General features: G+C 41.7%; 1 protein-coding gene across 1 annotated transcript in view; it reads right to left on the bottom strand.

The window, feature by feature from the left end:
• Positions 1 to 12,587, bottom strand: part of HMCN1 (hemicentin 1) — a 5,606,893-nt gene that overhangs the window by 212,028 nt on the left and 5,382,278 nt on the right. Inside the window, exons 97-98 of the mRNA XM_044085314.1 lie at positions 10,894 to 11,131; positions 3,686 to 3,748 (exon numbers count right to left, since the gene is read on the bottom strand). Coding sequence (XP_043941249.1) covers positions 3,686 to 3,748; positions 10,894 to 11,131 — 301 coding nt within the window. The remainder of the gene's footprint in view (positions 1 to 3,685; positions 3,749 to 10,893; positions 11,132 to 12,587) is intronic.

Raw genomic sequence — 12,587 nt, 5'->3', positions numbered from 1 at the left:
CAACCACAGGCAGTCTTTTTTATACATTTGCAGGATTCTTCCCTTCAGAAGTGGACTGATTGATTACTTTATTCAGCTGCCTGTTGAAATTCCAAGAACTATAATTGTGATCCTCATAATTGCAGAGCTAAAAGTATGAAGAAAAAGGGAAAAAAACTTGCATGGTTGGAAAATGTAAGCATTCAGAAACGCCTCAGGAAATGTCATTCTGTTTCTCACAGGCCACTTATAGATGTCCTCTGCTTGGTCATTCAAAGCAATATCTGATCCAGTTCCACTTGAAATCTACCTCCAGAATATACCATTGAGGGAGCTAATACCAGACTGAGTAACCAAACACTAAAAGCAAATACCAATAAAAAAATACATAAATAAATAAAAAAATATGACAGACACATTATACACCTTTCAAAATGATAAAGCAAGCTTCTCTTTACATTTATTTTAGTCAGTCATTGACTGTCTTAAAAATAATCTTAATGCATATGTGGGAAGCAGACAATATCAGTAGGTTGCAAGCTTGGCAACTAAACCTACAAAAATACAAATCTGTGACTTCTATCCTTCTCTTTTGCTTTGGTGACTAGTGTCTACATGTACTATTTTATCTCCCTCCTCTTCTGCCAGTATTAAAAAACATACTTGATGAGAACTTCAATGAACACAGTGGCACTTAAACTGCTTAACCAGACCAGTAATCCCAGGTTACCTCAGAAAGCTACATTTGAGCCTAGGGGGTCTTATCCAGTTAAAAAAAAAAACAGAAATGTTCTGTCACTTTAGTAACTTATTTGACCCTACATTTAAATTACGTAACTTATCCAACATGTATACAATAATTACATTGTGTGGATAACAGTTCCAGTTGGACAGTTAGCTTATATTTTTCACATAAGTGGCAAAGCCACAGGTATTCATCCATACAGATCTAGCTGGGCTTCCAGATGGAATAAATAGGTTATATATATTTTTTCTAGGTGGTGGTTCTCCACATATATGCTAACCATCAAGCCTTCAAAACTGGACTTGAGCCCATTCATTCCCTCATACTGAGTACTCATCACTAAGGGCTTTTCATCCAGAAAAAAGGAAGTAATTGTCCCGCTGTACTCATCCCTCATTAGACCCATTATAGAATACAACGCCCCGTTTGGTATATACCTCTCAAGACATCTGCAACAACTGGAAAGGCCGCAGAAATACCTCACTAAAAGAATCACAGACCTAAAGCAGATGCCCTACGCTGACCGCCTTAAAAAACTCCAGCTATTCTCTGTTGCATATCGTCTACTCAGAGGCGATCTCTGCTTAACATACAAGGCCATGTCAAACCCAGAGCTGTTGGACATGCTACACTTAAAGAAATCCCAATCCCTCAGAGCCACACGCTCCAGGGATCTAAACCTTGTCATCACAATAAACAAAACATGCTGGAGGGATAGGTTTCTGACCCAGAGACTCCCCAGACTCTGGAATAGATTGCCCATACATGTCAAGCAGAGTGCCTCTTTGGCCCTCTTCAAAAGGAACCTTGACGATTGGATGGGAGAAAGGAAATTCACCCTGGGGATCACGTCAGTCGCCCTGCTAGACAGGGGTCCAGGGAAATAAATAGTGTGGGAAGAATAAGCCAGGGAATTGTTATGGCTAGGCTTGTATAGGCCCTAGGGCTGATAGTCTAGTACCAACCTATGAACCTATATACACGTGGCACAGGGGCAAGACTGGTCTGGTGGGGCCATCTTTCAAGCAAGGGCACTTTGTGACATCAACATCCTGATAATGGTGTTATTAGTTATGGCCTTAACACCTCCTCCCTAGTGGGCATTTCTTGTCCCATTAGGGGTGTTCTATGCCTTACCCTAAAATGTGAGTAATCTCACACACACACACACACACACACACACACACACACACACACACACACACACACACACACACACACACACACACATGCCCATTAAGGTTATAAACATCAACCTGGAACTGCCAAGCCCTTATCCACTTTGCAGTAGGCCACTGGTGTCATGCAAGATTCCACTTATACTGGAGCACCTTGCTGATCAGAAAACCCACATTCTCTCTCTCTCTCCCGCAGGACGAGCAAGTCACAATAAGCCATATATCCCAATTCTCCTCTTCCCAAGTCTTTCAGCGTTTAAACTCCTATTCAGACTCATACTGTCTGTGACATAATCAGGTCTTCATCTTTCTTCTTCACAAAGCTGGGCTAATAAACAGGTAACATCACCTCCTTTCTTTTATACTTTTGTGTTCTCAACATGCCTGCACATGGAACCATCCTTGCCTACACAGAGAAGATGCAAAAGTTAAATACAGGACAATGAAGTACTTTTTCCAGTATAGACCCTCTTATGAGGGTCAGTCTTTCACAATATGTTTTTAAACTGTTTTCTGTAAGTGGCTATAATTAGTTATGTTCCATACGATAGCATCAGTGTCCTTCAATTATGTCTCATTCAGCATACCTTTTTGTTATGGCAATGTCACATTTAGTTTAATTAGTATAGTTTTTTCTTCAAGTCACTGACTTTCCTACTTGGTGAGGAGGCAAACAGTCACTTCTGATGTACTGCATGTTCATGCAACTTCCATCTTACTCTACCACATGGCTATAGTAACTTAAGTACCTATCCCACCCCTTAACAGAATGTGTGAGGATGGGAAAGGGTTATCCTCTGAGAAGTCAGACCTTCATTTTCCTGTAAGAATTTTGGCATACTTGGCAGCAAGATTATTAAGAAGGGCTATCATCAGAGCCTAACTTTATTTTCTTCATAAGTCCAGTGGTTGTACTGGCTTACTGCAGCAAGGACCAACAGAAGTTCTTAGCCTTAAAGGCCTTATAACATTACACATCAAGTAAGAGGGCAAGGAACATGAAGGGCATAAAACAAAACAGAAAATCCCTCTGCCAATAACTGTGACATTGCACTTGAATGCATTAATCTCCTCTTAAGACAGGTGGTGACTCCAATTATCCAAGATCAAGGAGACGCACCAACAGCACTGATGGTCTTGTGCACAGAGGTCAAAAGAAAAAGATCCTGCAGCTCCCATCTTCACCTTCCACCTCACCCTACACAGAATCCTTAAAGAAAATGTGATGACACTGCCATCACAGGCCTTTACTTGGTTACTTGGGGGTAGTTAACAGATAGCTACCATCCCTTCCTTTGTGTAGAAAGCTAAATCTCATAATATGACAAACAAATAGTTCACTGTATTTTATTTCACTTTAAACATGAAACAGCTGAAGCATCAGAGATTTTCTATTATGTTATTCCAATAAACTCTGTTTTACAGATCTGTCATTTTCTCATGGCATACTTTGATTTACTTGAGCTTTTAATTTTTTTCTATTGATAAACATCTGAAACATTAGCTCATTCCATGACTTGTGATATTGCTGCAGTATATGGAAAGGTGGATACTCCCCCATCTCGTCCTGCAATTCTTTGCAGCATAACGTTTAACTAACTGAATCTGTAACATCTTACTGTTTCTGTGTTGAAACATCTCTGGTACAACTACAAATATGCAGCAAGTTCTATAAGAGGTTCTATAGTGGAATGAGCCATTAAAGATGCATATTGTTAGGAAATAATAACTGACTTTTCAACTACTATACACATAATACACTTCTGTTTTTAAATGTCCTTACCTGTACAGTATGGGCCCAATGAATCCAGATAAAATCCTTTAGGACACTGGTTACTGCGATCACCTTTAATATATAAACAGATATGTTATATTATGGTTATAAATCAGCACACACAGAAAATCTGAATTTTCCTGAGGTTAACAGCATATAATACATGGTGCAACAGTGTGACTGATCAATTTTTCAGCATTTGGAAGACTGTAAAGATCTTCATCTAGCTAGAGTATAAGGGCATGTGTAACACTTTACCTGCACATATCATGCACAGGCCTTGTTCCTCTGGGACTAATTGTTATATAGCAGAGACTAACAAATGATACTCCATTATGCAGGTCTCATAAAGGAATAAAAACAGCAATCTTGGTCTACTGAAAAATGCTTTGGTATATGAAATTAGCAGGATTGATTTCCTCCTCAATTACGTGCTTACATATCTGAAATACATACACATACATATGTTTACACACACACACACACACACACACACACACACACACACATATATATATATATATATATATATATATATATATATATATATATATATATTTATATAAACGGATCCACTTCCTAATTTCGAAAGTCCACAGTCCCGAAGTTCAACATATCGAACTCAGAACCTCGAAATTGTGGAATCTCGAAATTAAAAAAAAAAAAATAAAGACATGTTTTTGCAGTGGGGCAAGCCCCCCTGCCCCCCACACCCTCTGCAACTTAAATATACTAACTCCGGGATCGCACTACAGTGAACAGAATGGTAATGTTCCCGTTCTGCACTGTATAGCGATCTCCATTAGCATTCTCTTCACTATAGCGTAATCTCTGAGTTAGTTTAAGTTGCAGGGGCTGTGGGGGGGGCAGGGGGGCAAGCTCCCCTGCAAAAACATGTTTTTTTGACATCATCTTCTTCTTTTTTTAATTTCGAAATTCCACAATCTCGAGGTTCTGAGTTAGATATATTGAATGTCGGGATTGTGGACTTTTGAAATTAAGAAGTGGACCCATATATACACATATGAATTCCTGCTATTTGGTTGGATGTCCTTTTAATTGATAGGCAATTCAGTGTGCCGAAATGATTGAAATCCCATTTAGCTGAGTGATCATTTGACTGAAAATCTATTTCACTGACTGGTGCATAGCTATACCTATTCCTGTAAAACACAAGTAAAATATGTTGGGGTGGGTTTGGTATAATGGTTAAGGTCATCACCTTACAGACACAAGCTGCAGGGCTTGATTCTTACTGTGGGTTATTGGGTAAGCTTAAAATAGCTCTTCAGGGCGGTTAGCCTGGTATTCATCTATCCGTAAGGATAAATTGTTTGGGCTGTCGGTTGGGATAATGATTAAACTGTTTGCCTCACAGACACAAGGCACAGGGCTTGATTCTCACCTTTGGGGAAACTGGCTAGGCTTAAACTGTCCCACAAGGGCAGCTAGCCAACACTTAAATACGAACCTACACATGGCGAAATTTTATCTGAAGACTGGTGCTACCTGCACATAACCATTGTTAGTTTCGTTTCTATTTGTGCACTGACAGTAATTGTATCAATCATATATGCGTGTGTGTGTGTGTGTGTGTGTGTGTGTGTGTGTGTGTGTGTGTGGGTGTGTGTGTGTGTGTGTGTGAATGAGCCTTGATTCTGAAAGGTAAAGGCCTACCCTCAGAGGTGTAAATGTAAGCTATACAGCTAGATATCCAATTTGAGAAGGTTACTTTGGAAACTGGTAAACCTGACCTGGATTCGGAGAAGGAAACAAATAATTGATCTGACTTCCTGCAATCCTTAGTCCGGTGTAAATAAAAACGTAATTGTCTATGAACATCCAACTGATGAAACCTGTATTCTGCTGCGCTGGAATGATTTGGGAAGAACACCGAAAGTTCTATAGACTGGTTCAAAGTGCAATTGGAACAGACCTTGGGTACAAAGGATGGATTAGTACGAAGAGATACTCTGTCTTTGTGAAAAATCAGATAAGGGGGTTTTACAGATAGTGCTTGTAACTCCGACACCCTACTGGCAGATGTGATAGCCACCAGAAACAAAGTCTTCCAAGACAGAAATTTCAAAGGCGATGAATAAGAAGGCTCAAAGGTAGGAGACGTCAATTTGGATAGCACAAAATTCAAATCCCATGAAGCAATAGGTTCTTGAAAATGGGGTCTTAACAAAGTGGCACCTTTGAGGAAGGTTTTGCACAGCCTATGTGACATCAAATTAGAATCTTGTATGCCTAGATGAAAATTAGAAATTGCTGCCAATTGAACCTTAATAGTGGCAGCCGCAGATCCCTGGTGGAAAAGCTCAGACAGGAATTCCAAAACCACCGGAATGGAGGCGGTATAAGGGTCAACATTCTTTTTCTCAGCCCAGATACGGAATCGCCTCCATTTACTAGAATATAGTCTCCTAGTAGAGGGTGTATGACAGGACGTTAGGACATGGTCATGAAGCCTGATTAGGGATGGAACTGGAGCAGCCAAGCTGTCAAATTGAGGGGGTTCAGTGTGGGATGAAGCGAACCTGACATGTGCGTCAAGAGATCTGGCACTGGGTCCAGAATCCAAGGATCGTCTAGGAGAAGAGGCCCGAGGAAGGGGAACCAAACCTGACGAGGCCAGTAAGGAGCAATGAGGATCAATTTGCTTCCCAGCTGTTTCACTTTCTGAATAACCTTGGTGTATAAGAGGAAAGGGAGGAAAAGTATAAACCCAGGGGCCAATCGTGAACAAGTGTGTCTCTTGGTGACTCCCCCGGAGGAGGGATGAGGGAGAAAAAGCTGCATTATTTGGCATTGATCAGACTGGCAAAGACATCGCAGCAAGGCTGTCCCCATCTGCTCTGCTATTTCCTGTTTCAGAGACCACTCATGAGGCATCAAGATTGCCCAGCTAAGCTTGTCGGCTATCATGTTGGTTGTCCCTGGAGTGTGCATTGCCACCAGAAAATGCTGGGAAGATATCACCCATTTCCAAACCTGAATGGCCTCTCAACAAAGTGGGTATGATCTGGTTCCACCTTGTTTGTTGATATACCATACTACCGACATACTGTCTGATTGTATCGCAATCGTCCCAAGAGGTAGAAGGTTGTGAAGTACTTGCAATGCCAGGAGCACTGCCCTCATCTCTAGAACATTGATATGCAGGTGAGCCTTGTGATCTTGCCATGTACCTTGGACAGTCCTGCCTAGATAATGCCCCCCACCCTATCTGTGAGGCATCCGTGGTCACAGTGGCAACGGGTTGGCGAGGGAAAAATGAAGTGCCCGTGGTTAACTGGGTGGGTTGAATCCACCAAATGAGGTCCTTCTTGCAGGAGTCTGTCAGCAGTAGGTGATGAGATAATGGTAGGTGTTGAAAGGCCCACTGGGACAACAGCAGCCACTGAAGAACTCTCATGTGTAGTCTGGCTAGCGGCACTAGTAGTATGGTGGAAGCCATTGTCCCTAGAAGCTTCAAAATAGTCTTGGCCTTGACTTTTCATGGGGGAGAAGAAGTTGAATTTGAAGAAAAAGATTATGTGCCCTTTTTACTGGCAGACTTTCCAACATATCTACTGTGTCTATCTCTGCACCTATAAAATTCACAAATTGCGAGGGCAATAAGGCAGATTTTTCCCAATTGATAGAAATTCCCAACTGGACAAAAAGTTAAATGGTAGCGTCCCTGGTCTGAAGAATTAGATGCCTGGTGGGGGCAGTTAGGAGCCAGTCATCCAGATACGGAAACACCTGGAATCTTCAACGTCTCAGGTGAGCTGTCACTACTGCCATACACTTGGTGAACACCCTGGGGGCTGTGGTGAGACCAAAGGGCAGAGCACAAAACTGGTAATGACTGGTTCCCAGCCGGAAGCATAGATAACTCCTCTATGCCCTGTCCATTTTTATGTGGTAGTAAGCATCTTGGAGGTCTATTGAGCACATCCAAGTGTCTTTCCCTAGTAACGGGAGAATAGACTGCAGTGTCACCATTCAGAACTTGTCCTTCTTTACTGATTCATTCAATCTGCTGAGGTCCAAGATGGGCCTCCAGTCCCCTGTACATTCTGGCACTAAAAAGAATCTGGAGTAAGTTCCAGATCCTATTTGGTCTGCTGGGACAGTTTGGATGACTTTTTTTGCCAGCACCTTGTTGACCTCCATAGTTGCCTGATCCCTGTGATTGGGTGGAACATCCAGTATCCTCTTGGGAATGTAGGGTGGCAGAGAAAAGGGTATGACATAACCTCTGGTAATAATTCTTTGTACCCATTTATCTTGAGTGATACTTAGCCAGGCTTCTGGATACAAAGAAATGCGACCTCCGACAGGCTCTAAAGGAGCAAAGTCGGGCCCCACATCAGGAGCGCTGGTAAGGCTGTCCCCGAAACAAATCGCGGCCTCCCTGGTTTTGCAGTCCGCCCCTGCCTCTAGGGCAATGTCTATCATTTCCTCCTCCTCCTCTGCCTCTGAAGGAGGAGTCACCCTGTGCATCTTGGAAAAACCTCTGGGACTTCTTGAACCACATTTTACCACCTCTCTGACACTTAGGGTATGGTCTAGAGAGGACAGTAAAATGTACTCCCACGGCAGAGAGTGTTTTTCCTTCTTGCTCGCACCAGATGAGTGTATGCTTTACCTTGGGTCCACACAATGAAGAACCATCGAAGGGGGCATTGGTAAAGGTAGACTTGAATGGTTCCGCAAAATTACACAAACGCAACCAGGAATGACATCTTAGGGAAATTCCTGAACCCACTGCTCTACTCCATCGGCTGCATATGAGATAAGCCTCATGGACGAGTTGACAAGAGAGTTCAAGGTGGGGAACTGAGCAGGCACCTTGTCAGGGGCTCCCTCAGTACATGTACCTTGTAGAGAATCTCCTAACTCCTTAAGGAGATCTCTCTGAAGCCTCATGAAGTGTGTAAGGTAGTTCAGCGATCTAAGAGTAAATGCTGCTGACGAAATGATATGCTTCCCGTATCTGTCCATCGTTCGAGACTCCTTATTTGGCAGATGAACAGAAGAAGAAGTTTCTGCTAGCTCTTTTTTAGTGGCTGTCGCCACCAACATGGCATCTACGGGAACACATTTAGACAAAAATTCCTTTTCCCTGGGTGCAGAAAGAAACTTATTTGGTCTCCTGGGGACTGGCTCCATGGCATCAGGAGTATCCCACACCATCGACTAACTAGCTCCATCAGTTCACCGAAGGGTGAGACCGAAAGCCTTCAGGTACACCGACTCCTCATCAGAAGGGCTGACAGTGGGCCAGCCGCACCTCTGCCTAAGGATTTCCAGGAAAAAAAGAAGGAGACATCATCAGAGGACGACTTGGGGGACCCTTCTGACTCCTCGAGGTCAGTGTCCGATGTAAGTGACTCATCCTGGGAGTCTACATGTTTCCTCTTGCATGTTCTCTTCTGTGGGGGCTCCTTGGAAGGATATACCGGGGAGGTCTCGGAAGAGTGGGGGCCACCAGAAGGTGGCTCCTGAGGCTGCAGGCCTCTGCTGTCCAGAGAGAGTAGCAGCTGAGACAGAAGTAGGTGCCCTAGGGCGGAGAGTGTTGGTACCCCTGGTAGGAGCTGAAGATCGGGACAGCACACTCCTCATCATCTTGAATGCTGACCTCTCTGGCTCCGAAGACCTCCTCGGCTCCGAGGAGATGGAGAATGCATTCGGTTCCAGAGCCATTGGCTCCGAGATAGACGTAGGGTCCGAGCTCATCCTAGCCGATGCACTGAGAGGAAGGCTGGGAACAGAAGAGGTTCGGTTCCAAGCGTCCCTGTCAGGGCCGACTGGGGAGCTTCAGCTCCTAGATACCGCGGATGGCACCGAGAGTGTCGGAGTGGAACTCAGCTCTGAAACAACCTCAGGGGGAGCTGGAACCGAGGGTTCCACCAGCGGTACCAAACACTCCAGCTCCTAAAGACCATAATGGCTCAGAGGAGGAATCACCGAAGAGGGGACGGACTCAAGTGGCCCCGGAACCGACTGGGTCAAAGCCAACAACAATTTAGGTAAGGCAGATGACTTCAGAAGACTCAGCACTAATCTCTCCACATCTTCTTCCGATAAACTCCTGGAAGACCTGGAGGACAGAGTAGGAGAACGGGATCTCTGCAGTATGGGTGACTTTAATGTAGGGGAGACTGGTAAAGGGTCCATAGACTGGCCCAGTTAAATACTCTCAACGGTCGGCTCCGAACTACTTGGTGCCGACCCAGTAATCACAGTATTAAAACTCTCGATCAGCTCCGAACTCAGTGGGGCTGATGAGACAGTAATTTTTTCAGGCTTAGTAATTTTAAGACGATTTAGACTTTTCCACAACAGACAGGAATACAGTCTAATTTGTGGAAAAAACACAAAGAACAAGGTCAACAGAACCTCTTTCTGTCAGCAACACTAATAACAGCAAGCAGACAGCTCCACAAAAAAGTTATTACTTATAAGTATTTAAACCAGCACACACAACCTAAACTAAGCCCAAAAGGCGCCTACAACTGCTAATATCAAAGGTATGAAAACAGTAATATAGACGTCTATCTTTATATATAAACCAAGTGAAAACTGGCACACTGGACACCAAGTACTATAAGGCCAACGGCCAACTGTACTTAAAGAAATGCACACAAAAGGCACGCTAACCAACACTAACTATTCTGACTGCAACACTACACTAACTATAGCTATACAATGCTATATAACACTATCAAAATGTAAAATAAAAGATTATTCAAAAGTTTTGAACAAAATGTGTAAAACTTAGCCACAACCAAGAAGAAGCACATCCAAACTCGTAGTTGCGGCAAACAAGATCTGGGAATTGTACTGGTGCACCATGGGATACCTACCTAGCCACGGGCCAACTAGAAGACTTCGAGCTTATAAATAGGCCGAGTCAGAGCCGAGGATCAGCTCTGATTCCCATCAGTAAGAATGAAGGCGAGATAGTACTACAGAACATTCACAGTTTTAAAATCAATATGCAAATTGCAATATGCATGCACTCATGCAGGCATTGCATTTCTTATATTACATCTGAGAATGAATTATTACAATACCCATAATGAGACTTTTATTTTATCTTCCTTTCCTTATCAAGTAGTAGTGTCTTATAAATACAAACATGCCATGCAAAAAATTATCTTTTTCTCTGCTCATTTTTCACTCTACTTTCTTAGTTGTTGTAAAATAATAAATGATACCTTTGGCAATAGTAACATGAATTGCAAAATCCAAAGTTTCTTCTAGTGGGTTATACTCCACCTCGATGGAAGATGCATGGAGAGTCTCGACTAGAAATGGCATTTTTCCTCGCATGTCATCATATGTGATGGTATGGTTCCAAGAATAAGGAACACTGACTCCATCAACAGTAAACATCCTGGTTGAGTATGCATGAAGCTGTCCTGGGCCTGTCTGGACATAGTCTTCAGTGTAGTCCTGAAATAAAGTTACAACAGCTCATTTGTTGGCCTTTTGTTACAAATGAAATCAAACTGTATCATAGTTAATTGCTTTTTTATGTTAGCAAAACCACAGAAATAATTTTGATTTTAGAAATGATCGTGCTTACACTGTATGAAGCATAAACATTAATACAAACATCCAAATATATGATGTTAGTGATATAAATGTAACATTCTTCTAGGCCCAAACCAATTTAAAATTAAACATACATAAACCAAATTCAAGCAAATTCTTTGAAGGAAGTTTGTAGGAGTAAATAATAATGCATATGCCCTATCTGCAGAAAAGGTTAATGCCTGTTTATGTAGCTGTAGCAAATATCTGCTCTACTAATAGCGTGATTACTGAAAGTAATCAACAATCAAATTAAACTGATTTATAAAATACAGAGCAATTTTTAATAACAAAACATAAAATCCTAACTTCTTATAAAACTGTGTAAAAGCATGGTGCATAAACTTAACACAGGTTTTACCAGGCTGTGGAGTGGTGATTCATCACTGGGACAAAGCAGACATTCCCTAAGACTCAAAGAGCAGAATAAGTTATTTCTTACATTAATTTCATTGAATTTCAATTCTTAATGCTTATAAATGTGCTATACAGCTAATCTACTACATTTTGCACTGTTACAAAGTTTTTTTTACTGTTTCACTGCATTTGTGTACTGTTTTATACTGTTTTAACTGTATTTTTCATTGCTAGATAGTGTTTCATTATTGTAATTGCATTTTTACTGAATTACTTAACTGTAAACTGCTTTTTCATACTGCAAGTTGTATTTACTGTTTGTGAGTAGCTAGTAGCTGTAGTACAGTTCCCTACCCTGCCTCCTAGCTGGTATCTTGTTGTTATACTTGGTGGCTTTGCAGTTGCCTGTCCCTACTGTAAATTTGATCTGGGACACTTCTCCCAGTCTAGTGTCATTAGTTCATTCTACCTAATACAGACAGAACATTTGAGAAGGCCAACCCACTTAGTTTCTTAACCTTGAATTATATTCTGTTCCTCCTTTCTCCCTTTCCACTTTATATAAAAAAACACTTTGCTAGAATCTACCATTGCTAGAATATCCTTGTGTTCTGACTAAGTGTGCTTCTCAAACAATCTGAAAATACAGAGCTGATAAGTATATTTTTTGGCACTTTTTAACTGTTCGGAGTTCTGCACTGTCTTAATTTTTGGTTGACTGAATTATTTCTATATTTGCTGGCATTGTTTTCTGATACTCTAAGTGTCTCTATTTTGATTTTTTCCTAAGTTACTGTTTTCTGCACGTTTTTAGTCATTTTTTAATTTAATTGCATTTATTTAAACTGTATTTGCTTTTATATTGCTACACTCTCAAGTGTGCTAACTTGCACTGCATTTGAATTGTTTTACTACTCTTTTAGCTGCCTTTCTGTATAAAAAAAAAGTTCTAAGCTTG

Source organism: Protopterus annectens, chromosome 10.part0 (genome assembly GCF_019279795.1).
Source record: "Protopterus annectens isolate FY-2018-M chromosome 10.part0, PAN1.0, whole genome shotgun sequence".
NCBI classification, from domain to species: domain Eukaryota; kingdom Metazoa; phylum Chordata; order Ceratodontiformes; family Protopteridae; genus Protopterus; species Protopterus annectens.
This window is presented reverse-complemented; position numbering and strand designations above follow the sequence as displayed.